The 14154-nt window shown below is 34.2% G+C and overlaps 1 protein-coding gene across 8 annotated transcripts in view; it reads right to left on the bottom strand.

Annotated features, from left to right (window-relative positions):
* The window catches only part of Apaf1 (apoptotic peptidase activating factor 1), a 90283-nt gene that overhangs the window by 53182 nt on the left and 22947 nt on the right, over window positions 1-14154 (bottom strand). For all 8 annotated transcript variants that reach the window (XR_007108253.1, XR_007108254.1, XM_047548790.1 and 5 more), the window contains 7 exons: window positions 11961-12199; window positions 11193-11360; window positions 10063-10194; window positions 7342-7455; window positions 6708-6892; window positions 3098-3224; window positions 1767-1892 (listed from right to left, as the gene is read on the bottom strand). Coding sequence is in view for 6 of the 8 variants with exons in the window: in XM_047548790.1 (XP_047404746.1) it covers window positions 1767-1892; window positions 3098-3224; window positions 6708-6892; window positions 7342-7455; window positions 10063-10194; window positions 11193-11360; window positions 11961-12199 (1091 nt within the window). In the remaining 2 variants the exon portion in view is untranslated. The remainder of the gene's footprint in view (window positions 1-1766; window positions 1893-3097; window positions 3225-6707; window positions 6893-7341; window positions 7456-10062; window positions 10195-11192; window positions 11361-11960; window positions 12200-14154) is intronic.

Genomic DNA, 14154 nt, shown 5'->3' with positions numbered 1-14154 from the left:
TTGCTAAAATTGCCTGTAAGACTACACATATCTTTCTATAGCATAAATGGAATCTTAGGAAAATGGGGTATTCCCCATGTTCATATGAATGACAGCAGCAGAGAAGTGCTATAAAGGGGATAGCATAATAGACTTCAGATCAGAGGTGTTAAGTTCAAGATTGGCTCTGTATGGCCCACTGAGCCCTTACCTTAACTGCATCTCAGTTCTCTCCTTATAAAATGGGGACACTTACACATGTTTTACATAATTCAACTTATCACATCAGATCACGGACATGGTAAGTACAGACTCCAAGGTACCACATCAATAGTAAAGACATGGGGCCGGATGTTATTCAGTGGAAGAGTACTTGCCTAACATGCACAAGGCCCTGGGTTTGTGTCTGAGCGTCACCAAAAAAAAAAAAAAAAAAAAAAAGGATAGAAAAAACAACTGAATTCTCAGTAAATAAAGACTTGAAAATCTGAGAGAAACCTAGCTATCAATCCTGCTATTATTATTTAATGCAAACTTGGGCAAATGACTTCATCTTTGAATCTATTTCCTCCTCTGTAAAGTCAGATCAATACTTACTTTGCAAGCTGTAGTGAAAAACTGATAATGTACTATAAGGAAGTGTGCAGTAAGTCCTGCAGTAAAGTGTACTCATCATTCTACTCACTGGGTAAGACAACTAAGCAAATGAAAGAAAAAAATGTCCTAATAAATCTTCACTAAAACATTGTCTTTTCAGAGATACTCATGTTCCCTCCCATAGCATTCCCTCAAAGTATTCATTAGAATCCCAGAGGTCCAAAGAATGTATCTTATTTATTTTGAAGCTATTTGAAGAATATTCCTGCCCCTTGTTTTATATTTTAAGTTCTGAGAACAGAAACTCAGTATTATTTCCATTTATTCCATGTAGTTCTGAGTTTGGAACTGCTCAGTGTGGCCAAGTCTGACTCAGTCTGGAGGCTACAAGAGTGAATTAACTCTTAGTTGTAAAGTCACTAATTCTAATCTATCAAGAAGCAGGTTTTTTTCCATGGCCTCAATTTTAATCTGGACATTCCACAACTTCTTCATGTCAATAAAAACTCCAGGAAAACTCCCAAGCCAATTCTCTTGCCCACCTCACCTAGGCAGATTCGGTATTCCAAAACTCCCCTGAAAAAAGCCTGAAGTGAGGTCTCCCCTAAGTCTTCTGTTTCTCTTACATTCTGTTTTAAATAAATACTCTAGCTAAAAGCCAAATTTAGGAAATAGAGACAAAAAAGAATAATTAACAAGTAAAAATCATCCTCTTTTTTGTCTTGTTTGTTTTTTTAGACCAGTAACCTGTTAGTTTGTTCACCCACATGGTTTTGCAATGAATAAATAAGCCAGAGCATACAGGTTAAAAAAAAAATTGGGTTGCATTAAACAAATTATGTATTTTATGACAGGAATCTGATCTCAGATAATAATTTTGTGCAATAATACTCTTAATCACAATGCACTCAAAGATTTCAACTGACATTTAATCCATACACCTGCCTATTAATGGAAGGAAATTCATTAATCTATAATTACTTTTCCCCACTGCCTGGTATATACAGCAGGCTGATCAACGTAAGCATTTTTGCTCATGCTTTAAAATAAAGAATTTTCATACAGTGTCAATTTATAATGAATCAAGTTAGTGATCAACAAGCAAGGATCCTTTACTTACTCTACCCTTTTACAGAAAAAAAAAATTAATTTTGTAGTGATTACAACTCAAGAGGAAAATATTTTCCTACCTTTACTTTTTTATCCACTGAGCAGGTTGCTATAAATTTGTCATCCGTAGAGAATGCACAACAAAGTACTTCATCCTCATGAGCTTTGATTTCTAAAAGTTTCTCTCCTGTTTCAGCTTTGAACACCTATACAAGCAACAATAAAATCTTTACTATAGGGGCTGGGGTTGTGGCTCAGCGGTATCGAGCGCTCACTTAGCACAAATGAGACACTGGGTTTGATGCTCAGCACCATAAATAAATATATTAAATAAAGGTATTGTGTCTACCTACAACTAAAAAAATTTTTTTAAATGTTTACTATAAATTACTTATCACTTTTAATAAAAATCTTTCTTTAAAAGATTTTAATCACTGTTATTTGCAAAAACAGAAATGAACTTTAGCAAAATCATTACAAAAATCAGAATTTCTGTCAGAATTTTTAAGTCTTCACATAAACAGAAAACTATCCATTGTTACATGTTGATTAGTATCAATAAAAAGAAGGGGCTGAATATAGCTTCAATTCTTGTGACCATTTTGGCAAATTCCTAACAATCAAATAAAACATATTTGATTCAATATGCTCTTTTCCTGGACCTCAGAAACCAAAATTAGTATCAGGTACTATAGAAAGAAGGCAGCAGTCCTTACTTTGGAAAGACCAAAATTATTATAAAAAGTTTTAACTAATTTAATCCTGTTTCCTTCAAAATGAACAGATAGAGCACAAATGTTAACAGAAATAATCTAGTCCAATTATTACTTACAGTCAGAAACCTATTTCTAAACCTTTAATAAAATAGTTATTCAATCACTATTTTTTCATCAGAGTCCTATCCACTACCCTATTAAGTCCTTATGTCTTTTAACAATTATCATTTCCTCATTACTTGCAGGCAGCAAATGGATGGCAGATAACTGACAGGGAAGAAGATTCTTCTTTGTCATGTGGCAAGTTTACAATTATGTGAACATGTAACTATATCTTTAAAATCTCTAGAGAAAACTTTCATAAAATATTCAGGAGAGCTAGGCATGGTGATGGCACGCGCCTATGATCCCAGCTACTCAGAAAGCTAAGAAAGAAAGATCTCAAGTTCTGGACAGCCTGGGCAACTTAATGAGACCTTGTCTCAAAATAAAGAGGGCTGGGAATGAAGCTCTGTGGTAGAGCACTTGCCTAGTGTGTGCAAGGTGCTAGGGTCAATTCCCAGTACCCACAAGAGTTGGATTTCTCCACTCTTTCTAAGTTGTAATTTTCTTTAATTTTGGTAGTTACACATATTCTACTCTGCATAGGATTGGGTATATGCTTTTGTCAACTTGTCTCAAGGGATTTGTTTTACCTGTAAGGTTTTATCAGCTCCACAAGAAGCTATTCTCTGGCCATCCTCAGAAAAGCACGCGTGGTAAACAGCATCTGTATGGGGGCGGACAACTAAGCGGGAGAGATTCTTGATGGTTTTTTTGTTTCTAAATACAAGGAAAAATGAACAGAAATCCAGTAAGTGAGAGTGAAAGAACTACTTCTTTTATAATGAGAAATTATCTTTTAACATGGTTATATTTCCTAAAATATAAAATTCTTAAATTATTAACATGCAAATAAAACCACAGATCACCTAAAGAAAAGACAATCCAACAAAAGTGAAATTTTAAGAGGAATATTACTCTGTTTCATGGCAACCTGTCATGTGTTACGAATGTCACTGAGTTGAAGGAAATCTAGTTAATCAGATGTCTTTTTCTATTTTCTTTTGATATACTAATAACACATGCAGCTAAACATTATGTAAGCATAATTCTGAAAAGCCTCAATCACTTAAAATTCAAGAAACCATTACAAAATGAAGTTCATTTCCTAACAAAAGCATGACACTATACCCACCATTATGATGATGCTTTTCTCTAACTACAATTACTCAGACGTAGAGGAAAAAAGAGGCAGCAATGTCATTTTCTTTGTATCTAAAGCTACATAATACCAACTATTCCACTAGTATAGCTATTATATTGTTGCTCACAGGCTAAAGGGTAATGGAAAGGAATGTGTACTTAAAGCCACAGATAGTACTGGAGTAATGTCAGAATTTCACCTATATACACACCAGTCACTTTGGGTACAAGTAAATATGTTAAAAAGTACTATGATAATTTGGAGACAAAGGTTAGGAGTTAAACCCAAAGGGCAACCTCACTTTATAGGTGTGTGGAATTAGGCAAATAATTCAACATAAGTTCCATATCCTTGTATGTAAAGGAAATAATAATAACCACTATGAACTGCAATTGACACAAAAGGATATCACTGTTATAATTCTTCAAAAAAATTAATCATGTACAATACAGAACAAATGATAAAAGAACACAGAGGTAAAATCAGTCTAAGATCCTGCATAGAAAGTATTACACTTACTAAAAGTGATAAAACAAGTATAAGGATAGGGTGATGAGAACCTAGAAAAGTTAAGAGAATCTGATTAAGAATATAGTATTTTCCCTGGATCAATTTATTCAATTCTCCAAAGCTCAGAGTGTGACCTTTACAAAGACAGGCATACAGTAGAGGACTAAAAAGTATTAGATAAATAATAAATGAGTACACAAATGATTGCTTTAAAAACTAAAACTCAATTAAATTTAAGTTTACAATAATCCAAACTTTTCTACAATAAACAAATAGTTTTCTAGTACTGAAATTAAGCATTCTTTGATTACAGCCTGTTTAAACCCAGGTATAAAATATAAATGACTACGAGAAAATGTTAGGTTGAAATGCGGTTGATGCAACGGGAAAAAGAATCAGTAGGAAATACCAAAACAAACAAACAAAAAACCTCAACAATTCATATGAGAACAAGAACTAATAAACCTCTGCCAGTTTGATAAGACAAAGTATTAAGATTCCATTGAAGCTATTAACCAAACAGGAATTCATTCAATCTTCTATAAATCTTTATTGAATACCAACTATGTGGAGCAGGCAAAATGCTAAATGCTATTCTTAATGCTATTGCTTATTAAGCAATTCCTATGAATTAGGTCCTGCTCTAAGCACTATGTGTTTGTCACTATATACACACAGGCCTTTAATGATATAAAATGGCACTCTTAGGCAAGAGAAGTTGAATAACTTTCCCCTAATTACACAGCTAATCACTAGCAGAGCTGCAATTCAAGCCTGGCAGTCTACAGTCATAGTCTTATTTTTTTAAGTTTTTATTAGTGCATTACAGTAATGCATATAGTAGGGTTCAATCTGGCATATTCATAAATGCATATAACCATTTGCTCCATTGTAGTTTCCAGTACTTCTCCCTCTCCTCTTCCCTGCCCCTAGTCCTCTTCCTCTACTCTATTGGCCTTCCTTCACTCAGGGTCTTATTTTAACCTCCTAACTATTCTAAAATACAGAATATACAGACTACTATGGGAGATGGGGGATGATGAAGGAGTACTTTAGAATACTAACAGATCTAATGTAGTTTCAGTAAGTTAGGAGGGCTGCTTCCCTTCTTTCACTTCCTCTTGATGGAATGAGACCTCTTGTGAAGAAAATGTTAAAGAATGATTAATTCTGGGAAGTGGGAAGGTAGGGGAGGGAAAGAAGTTTTTGACTTTTCATCTTACACCTGTATAATTTTTATTTTAATCAGGAAATATATTAGTTTAAAACCCAACCAAATTTAAATTTAAAATTAAATTTTAGCTAAAACAAAATTTTAAACTAACTCAGATATTCCTCACTCATCCAAATTAATTACTCATCAATCCTATCTCTATTTTAATACCTACTTGCTGCATTTATCACATTATATTGTAATATACTTCTTTCTTCACTATTAGATTGTGAACTCATTGAAGAAAGCATGAACCCCTAGTTATAGTGCTTAGCATAGTAGAGAAAATCAAATGTTTGTTGAATTACCCTGAACCAAGAGAATCACCTATGATTTATTTGAAAAGAGAGCCAGGGTCATAAAAATCACAGATACCAACCTGGAGTTCAATTTAGACATAAATTATACATGTGAAAAGACAACAACTCATGTTTGTTATTTCCAGCTATAAGAGAAGCATGGATCATGGAAATACATGGAAAATAAAGCTAGACAGACCAGGACTTACATCCCATTCAGACTGCCACAAAACTTAGTCAAGTCTCAACCTGTCTGTACCTCAATTTTTTCATTTGCAAAACCGAACAATTAATATTTACCTTACAAGGTTATTCTGAAGACAGAATATAACAGCATTAAGTAGATAGAAGTTTTCTTTTCCTTTATACTAACTGATGAAAAGTTACAGCCTTCTTAAAAACATCATGCCCAATCATCATATGTATTAACCACCTATAAAATTTTATAATACACATCTAAAATTGCTCAATTTAAGTTTTTACAGATGTCCCATAATGTATGAGACATAATGGGTTAAGAGGTAGAGGAATCAGGATCCAGTGGACATTTAATAAGAGTTATGTGTTCAAGGCAAAGTACAAATTACTTTGCAGTCATTAACTCAATTAATTTTTCACAAAACAGCATTTACCTCAAAGAATTGTTATCTCCATTTTACATATGAGAAAGTAACCTGTAACTTGTTTAAAATCACAAACTACTAGGTTTCAGCACCAAGATTCAAACCCAAGTCTGTGGCTCCAATGCCCATGTTCTTCACCACTACTCCAGATTATGATAAGTCAAGCCTCAGGAATTAATAGGATGAACTGTCAAAATGCCTATCAGGCAGCTATTTCTATGGATGCACTAAGAATAAAATAATTTTCTCCTATGCTTACTTCTCTGGAACTTTTCACTAAGTAAGAATGCTTATTAAAAGTTCCAGTTCTTTCCAAAGTCGTTAAATCCTCCTGGAGTGAACTTATTCACTACCAGAAAAATAATGACATGGTTAGCAGTCCACTCCCTTTGGTTTCTCCCCTAACCTACTTACATCCACTCCAGGTAAAGCATCCCGTTATCGACCTCCTGCTTGGCCCGCAGCTTTGCTTGCTGATAAACTTCTGAAGTTTCTGGTTCACAGAGACCCAGTTGTACAATATTAGGAAATGGCTGTCGTCCAAGAAGGTGTCCATTTAATGATAAAAACTCCTGAAAATTCTCACAGACTGCACAATCCTATGAATAAACTGAAATCTCTTAGAAACATAACCAGAGCCAAGATCTGACATTTTTCTGTTTCTGTGATCTTGTCACTTTAAAGACTTAAATAAAATATTCTCTATATGAACTAAAATTTAATAGCTGACCATTAAGTAACAAATACATAGTGATCCTCTTCTGATTTTTAAACACAGAGTAAAAAATCTCATTATCAGACACATTTCTTAACCCTTTTTTTTTTTTGGAAAAAATACTGAAAACCTTACTTTCCCAACTTTCAAACTTCAATCCTATCTACATTCCCAGTGGGCTAGGAAGCAAATTACTTAGAACGATAAAAGGTCAAAGCAAGGAAAATGATGTTTATTCAACTATTCTATTCTGCTCATCCCCACCATTAAACCTAGAATTAAATGTCAAAATGAGATGTACTCTCAACACAAACTTTTCATACTAATACATACCTTTTCATCCAATATATGCCTATATTCCACAAATTCATGAATCAGATGAGCAGGGCCTACAAGTTCTGTTTTGGCCTTAATCCAATCCAGGGAAAACATTAAAGCACAAAGTTCCTTTAAAAAAAAAAAAGAAAAGAAAGGAAATGAGGTTGGCAATACTGTCAAAAAGGTCAAAGAATTTTAAGTATAACATCACTATCCTAACACAACTGAGAGAAACTTAACAAAAGGAAGCTAGTGAAAAGAAACACATCAATAGTTTCAAAGAAATATAAAATGGGCCTCACATCTTAAAATCAAAATAAATTTCAGTTGGGCTAAAGATTAAAATAGAAAAGAGAAAACCCATACGAAAAGATTTGGGTAAATAATTATGTAACCTTGGGGTGAAGGAAAATCTTTATAATGATGACATCAAAGCAAAATACAAAAAAAAAAAAAAAAAAACCCAAGTGCATTAAATGAAAAAATTCAGCAGTAAGAATGAAGGAAAGAAGGACTGTGTAGAGGGAAAAGAGGGGTGGGAGGGGTGGGAGGGGTGGGAGGGGTGGGGTGGAGGGGAAAAATATAATAAACATCATTACCCTATGTAAACGTAAAAAAAATAAATAAAAAATAAATAAATAAATAAATAAATAAATAAATATAAAAAAAAAAAAAAATAAATGAAAAAATTCAAATCTTCAATATAGTAGAAAGCAATACAAGTAAAATTTAGGAAAAAATAAATCAGGAAAAGTATTTATTTGCAACATATATAAAAGAAGATGGCTTAATAAATTATCCTTTATAGAAAATTGTAATAAAAAAATTTTAAAATATTCCAACAGAAAAAATAGGTAAATAAAAAGAACAAATATTCACAAAATAAAACATATCTGTAGCCAAAATTTCTCCAGTGATCAAAGTGAAACAAAGAAATTACCACTTTCAATAGGTTTTAAAAGACTAAAGGAATCATAAGAATATCAGCTGAAATCAAAGGAAATAGACAGGTTGGGCACAGTGGTACATGCCTGTAATCCCAGAGGCTTTGGAGGCTGAAGCAGGAGGATTGCAAGTTCAAAGACAACCTCAGCAATTTCAAGGCATTAAGCAAGTCAGTGAGACCCTGTCTCTAAAAAAAATATAAAACAGAGCTGGGGATATGGCTCAGAGGTCCAGTGCCCCTGTGTTCAATCCCCGGTACCAAAAAAAAAAAAAAAAAAAAAAAAAAAAAAAAGGAAATAGACACTTTTATTATTCCTAGTGATGTAAAAGAGAGCACCCTTCTTGAAAGCAGTTTGGCAATCTGGATTCAAATTTAAACTCTATACACCATTTAGCCCAGAATCTGTATCCTAAGACAATATTTAACCCAGAAATGTATCCTAAGACAACAATCAGATGAGTATAGTTAACACTCCATCACTCAACCACTTGGCCAATCATAGTGTACCTATATAATGAAATAGTATACAGTGTTACAAAATAATGTCATTCTATATAAAGAACATGAAAAGATAATTATTAAATACAATTAAGAAATAAAATTCAGGGCTGGGGATATAGCTCAGTTGGTAGAGCGCCTGCCTCGCATGCACAAGGCCCTGGGTTCAATCGCCAGCACCGCAAAAAAAAAAAAAAAAGAAATAACATCTTATATATTGAATTTTCTTTCTTTCTTTCTTTCTTTTTTTTTTTTTTTTTGTGGTTCTGGGGATTGAACCCAGGGCCTTGTGCTTGCAAGGCAGGCACTCTACCAACTGAGCTATCTCCCCAGCCCATAAGATGTTATTTCTATTACAATTCCCATTTTGGTTCTAAAGAATGTGTGTGTATATCTAAGTAGCAAAATGAACTACACACAAAATTATTAGCAATGGTTGTAATCTTCATTTTCTTTTCTACAGATGTTTTCCTAAAATTTCCCAGTGAAAATAAACCATTACCTTTAAGAGCAGAAAAAAGGTTAATGATAAAAAACTAATTCCTGTCACACAGGTATGTTTCAAGTTTTGCAGGGGTATTTGTTTGTTTTGGGCACTGGGGATTAAACCCAGGGGCACGCAGCTACATCCCCAGCCCTTCTCATTTTTTATTTTGAGATAGGTTCTCATTAAATTGCTCGGACTGGGCTTGAACTTACAATCCTCCTGCCTCAGTCTCCTGAGTAACTGGGATTATAGGTGTGCACCATCACATCCAGCCTCCATTTTCTCTTAGAGCTTAAAAACAAATCCTTACTGTCCACAAAGGAAAACTACCAGTAAGAAGAGAATCAATTTTTAGGTAGTTTATTTACTAGAGTTACTAAGATACCTTCGGTTCAGGAAAAAACAGTAAAAACAAAACCAAAATTACGTATGTAAGCTACGATCTTATTTTTACTAATAAAACACACTTCTAATCACAGAACAAAACACATTTGTAAACATGATACCAAAGCAAAATACAAAAAAGAAAAAAAGTGGTGCATTTAACTATGTAAAAATTCCAATCTCAGGCTAGGCATGTAGCTCAGTGGAAGAGCACTTGCCTAGTATGTGTGAGGTCCTAGATTCCATCCTCAGCTACACACACACACACACACACAGACACACACACACACAAACACACACACAATTTCAAACTTTATAGTAGTAGAAAGCAACATTTTAAGAAATAAATGAAGAAAAAAATTTGAAACATACATGGAGAAAGTAAAGTAAGATAAGAGAATTTTCAAATATGTCATCGTACTTTGTGCATATTGGCACTAGCCATGTGATAAGCCAGAAAGTTGTACCAATACATGCAGTCCTCCTGATCTGGGGAAAGAGTATGCAGCTGGTAATACCTCTGAAACTGAGTGATCATCTTCTTATGTAGATCCTGAAAAAAAAGTACACATTTCAGAGGACAGAAGCAATTTCACAACCTTATCATTACAGTAACTCTAGCTTCCAACACTATTAAGAATGCAATTTCCCTAGAAAAGTTAAAATAGTAATAGCTACAGTAGAGAAACCAGGTAAATAATACTTTAATCAAATGCTCAACCCTAACATTATCCATATACTTATAAGTACTCCTGATATGATGTACTGAGTATACATCTTTTTTTAAATTTTTTTATTTGTTCTAATTTGTCGTACATGGCAGCAGAATGCATTTATACATTTTGTAGATCATACTTAAATGGAGTGTAATCTCTCATTTTTCTGATTATACATATTATAAGATATATGACCTCAAATCTAGTGAAAACATCAGACAGAACCAAATTAGGGAACAACTATACAAAAAACTGGCCAGTAGTCTTCAAAAGTGACAAGATAAAGACTAAGGAATTTCCACAGATTTGTGAGAAATGACTTGGGAAACAAGACAATCATATGCAACATGAGATTCTGAAATGGATCTGGACCATAGGAAGGACATTAGTGGGAAAGGTGACAAAATTCAAATAAAGTCTGGATTAGTTAGCAATAGTGTATCAGTGGTAATTTTCTGGCTTTAATAATTGTATTAAAGGCTGGGCATAGTGTGGTGGTGCAAGCTTATAATCCCCAGTGGCTTGGGAGGCTAAGGCAGGAGGATCACAGGTTCAAAGCCAGCCTCAGCAACGTAGTAAGGCTCTAAGCAAATTAGCAAGACCCTGTCTCAAAATAAAAAATAAAAAGAAGGGTTAGGGATGTTGCTCAGTGGTTAAGTGCCCTTGGGTTCAATATCCAGTACCCAAAAAGAAGGTTACATAAGATATTGACATTAGGGGAAGATAGGTAAAGATTTATACATAGAAACTCTCTGTACTCTTCTATAATTTTCTATAAGTTTAAAATTATTTCAAATTAAAAAAATTTTTTTTAAATGTACAGAGATACAAGTACCTGAAGTTGGCTGCGATTCTTCTCTGTAAGAAAATCTATTTGAAGATCATGTAAATAATAACGAAATGACTTTCCATTCCGATCACAGATTAAGAGAGACTTATTAACAAACTCCTGCAGTATGTCTTCAACTTCTTCAGTTTCCATGTCCCAGAGAATACATAACACCTAAGAATCATTTTAAGCATTAATGTGCCATAGAAGTATATCAAATAGGACTATAGACAAAGTGTTAACACAAAAAACTGTTATCTTATATCCCTAAATAAGAATATCTCCATTTCAGACTGGAGTTGTGGCTCAGTGGTAGACCACTTAACGCGCCAGGCATGTGTGAGGCCATGGGTCTCATATAAATAAATAAAATAAAAGATCCATTGACAACTAAAAAAATAATTTTTTAAAAAATGTCTCCAATTCAGGGCTGGGATTGTAGCTCAATGGTACAGTGCTTGCCTTGCGGGTGTGAGGCACTGGGTTCAGTCCTCAACACCACATAACAATAAATGAAATAAAGGTATTGTGTCTATCTACACCTAAAAACAATTAAAAAAAAAAAGATTAAAAAGAAAAGGTCTCCATTTCATATGAAGCCCAACTATTCTCTACACAGAAAAGAGAAAAATATGTTGGACCCTCCCCCAGCTTCACTAGACTGGTATGCACAGAGAGCCCATGATGGAGACTAAGAGTAGAGGACTTATGTACCCTCCACCACCATCTGTGTCATAAATACCCAGTGCTGAGGATCGCTGGTCTATGTATTACCTTTGTAGGCACCTTAACATCCTTCTGAAGGATAGAAAGATCTGTGTAATAATCTTTAATGTCTTCTCTGAGCATTTCAACACTTATAGACATGGCTTCATCCAGAGCCTCATAATCATAAGATGAAGATTTCCTTATTCTCTTAAACTGCTTGTTCTGCAGTTGCCTGAGGTAGTACTCCCAGCGGTTAGGAAAATCACGTAAAAGTGCACCAATTAAAGACACCACAAGAGGAGAACCTAAAAAAACATAATTGTGTTAATACTACCTTATTTTAAAAATCACCACTAAGTTAAGAAACAATTTAGTCTTAAGTAACAATTCCCGCTGCATGTTATCCAAGCCCTAAAGACATTTCTAACTCCTCTTTTACTTCTAGGTATTTGTTCTAAGAAAATCATTATATTTCACTGAAGATTTCACTGAAGGATATTCATCACAGCATTATTTACAATAGTGAATAATCTTTAAAAATGCAAAAAATGTTCAATAATAGAGAATTAGTTGAATAAATTAAGGTATATCACAATATTGTACCACTGATAAATTTTTTCAAGATACTTTCCCATGCTTGAACAAGGGAAAATGTTCAAGATGTATAAAAAGGACAAATTTCAAAACTTTGTTAACCATTATAATCTTGATTCTGATTTGACTATAAAAATTTTTCAGTTCTATATGTGAAAAACTATACAAATAAAATTAAAAGGTGCATAAAAATCTGAGGAGGAAATTTGGAAAAACGTGACAAAGGGCTAATAGCTTCAACAGAGAATTTAAAAATAAATGTTAAAATAGGGACTGGGATTGTGGCTCAGTTGTAGAGTGTTTGTCTAGCACACGTGAGGCACTGGGTTTGAACCTCAGCACCAGACAAAAATAAATAAAATAAAGGTATTGTAAAGGTATTGTGTACATGCACAACTAAGAAAAAATTTTTAAATAATAAACGTTAAAATATATCACAAAATAAAAGCGAGTCCATGTATAATTTCTTAAAATGCAAATATCCAATAAACGAGTATGATATTATAATGTATATATTTTGTTTTCATCCAATGTTCCTAGCTCATTAACTCTCTCCCCAAGACAGGCTACAGAAACTAGAATTTCTCTTCCCTGAAGTGGGTCTAATCTCCACCTTTCTGTCTTGGAGCTGGCTGTAAAGAAATTCTCTGATCTACTTTCTCTTATAGATCATTAGATCCCCATTTCAGAAGGGGTCCTGCCCTATGCTAGAAGGAAGAAATGTGTCACAGAGAAAACAAGAATCTGCACCAACAGGCCTTGCTGGGTTTCCCCACTAAGTTTATTAGCATTAGATCATATTCTTTTTGTGCAGGCACCTTTCTACACAGCTGTTCATTCTTCAATCATTCCTATGCAATAAAGTTTCCATTAAAAACCCAAAAGGGCCGAGTTTGGAGAAATTCCAGGAGAGCTGAACACATGGAGGTTCCTAAGGGTGTCACACTAAGAGGGCATGGAAGCTCTGCACCCCTTTTTCAAAACCTGCCCTATGGATCTCTTCATCTGTATCCTTTGTAACAGACCAGTATGTTTCCCTGAGTCTGTTACCTGCTCAAGCAAATTAACTGAGATTGAGGAGGGGTGGCAGGAACCTCAGGTCATAGCTGATGGGTCAGAAGCACAGGTTAAACAACCTGGGGCTTACAACAGCCATCTAAAGTGAAGGACGAGGGGAGGCAATCTATCTCTAGGAAGACAGTGTCACAACTGAATTAAATTAGGGGATAGCCAGTTGGTGAATACTGCAGACTTGACTGCTCGCTTGGTGTATGGAGAAAAATCCCTGTATATCTGGTGTCAGAAGTGATCTGTCCTGGGCTGGGATTTTGGCTCAGTGATAGAGCGCTTTGCTTAGCATGCGTGAGATCTGTCTTATCAAAGTATAGGAGGAAAAATTGAGTCTAAGTTTACATGTTGTTTTTCCCTCTTATTCCTCAGAATAAGCAAAAAGTTTAACTTTGCTAATAGAAAGTGTAAATTAAGTAGACAACATCAGTTTTTACTTATCAAACTTGAATATTTATTTTTATAAAATCCCAAGCAAAGAAGTTATTAAATCTGACTTTTACTATATTTCTCACTCTTTGTCAGTAAAGGTCATGTCTTCATTTCCCTTTTCTCACTAATACAGTCTCCACACATACTATGGGTAAGTGTTAAATAT

Source organism: Sciurus carolinensis, chromosome 4 (assembly GCF_902686445.1).
Source record: "Sciurus carolinensis chromosome 4, mSciCar1.2, whole genome shotgun sequence".
Classification (NCBI taxonomy): Eukaryota; Metazoa; Chordata; class Mammalia; order Rodentia; family Sciuridae; genus Sciurus; species Sciurus carolinensis.
The sequence above is the reverse complement of the archived record's forward strand: the minus strand, read 5'-3'. Positions and strand labels throughout refer to the sequence as shown.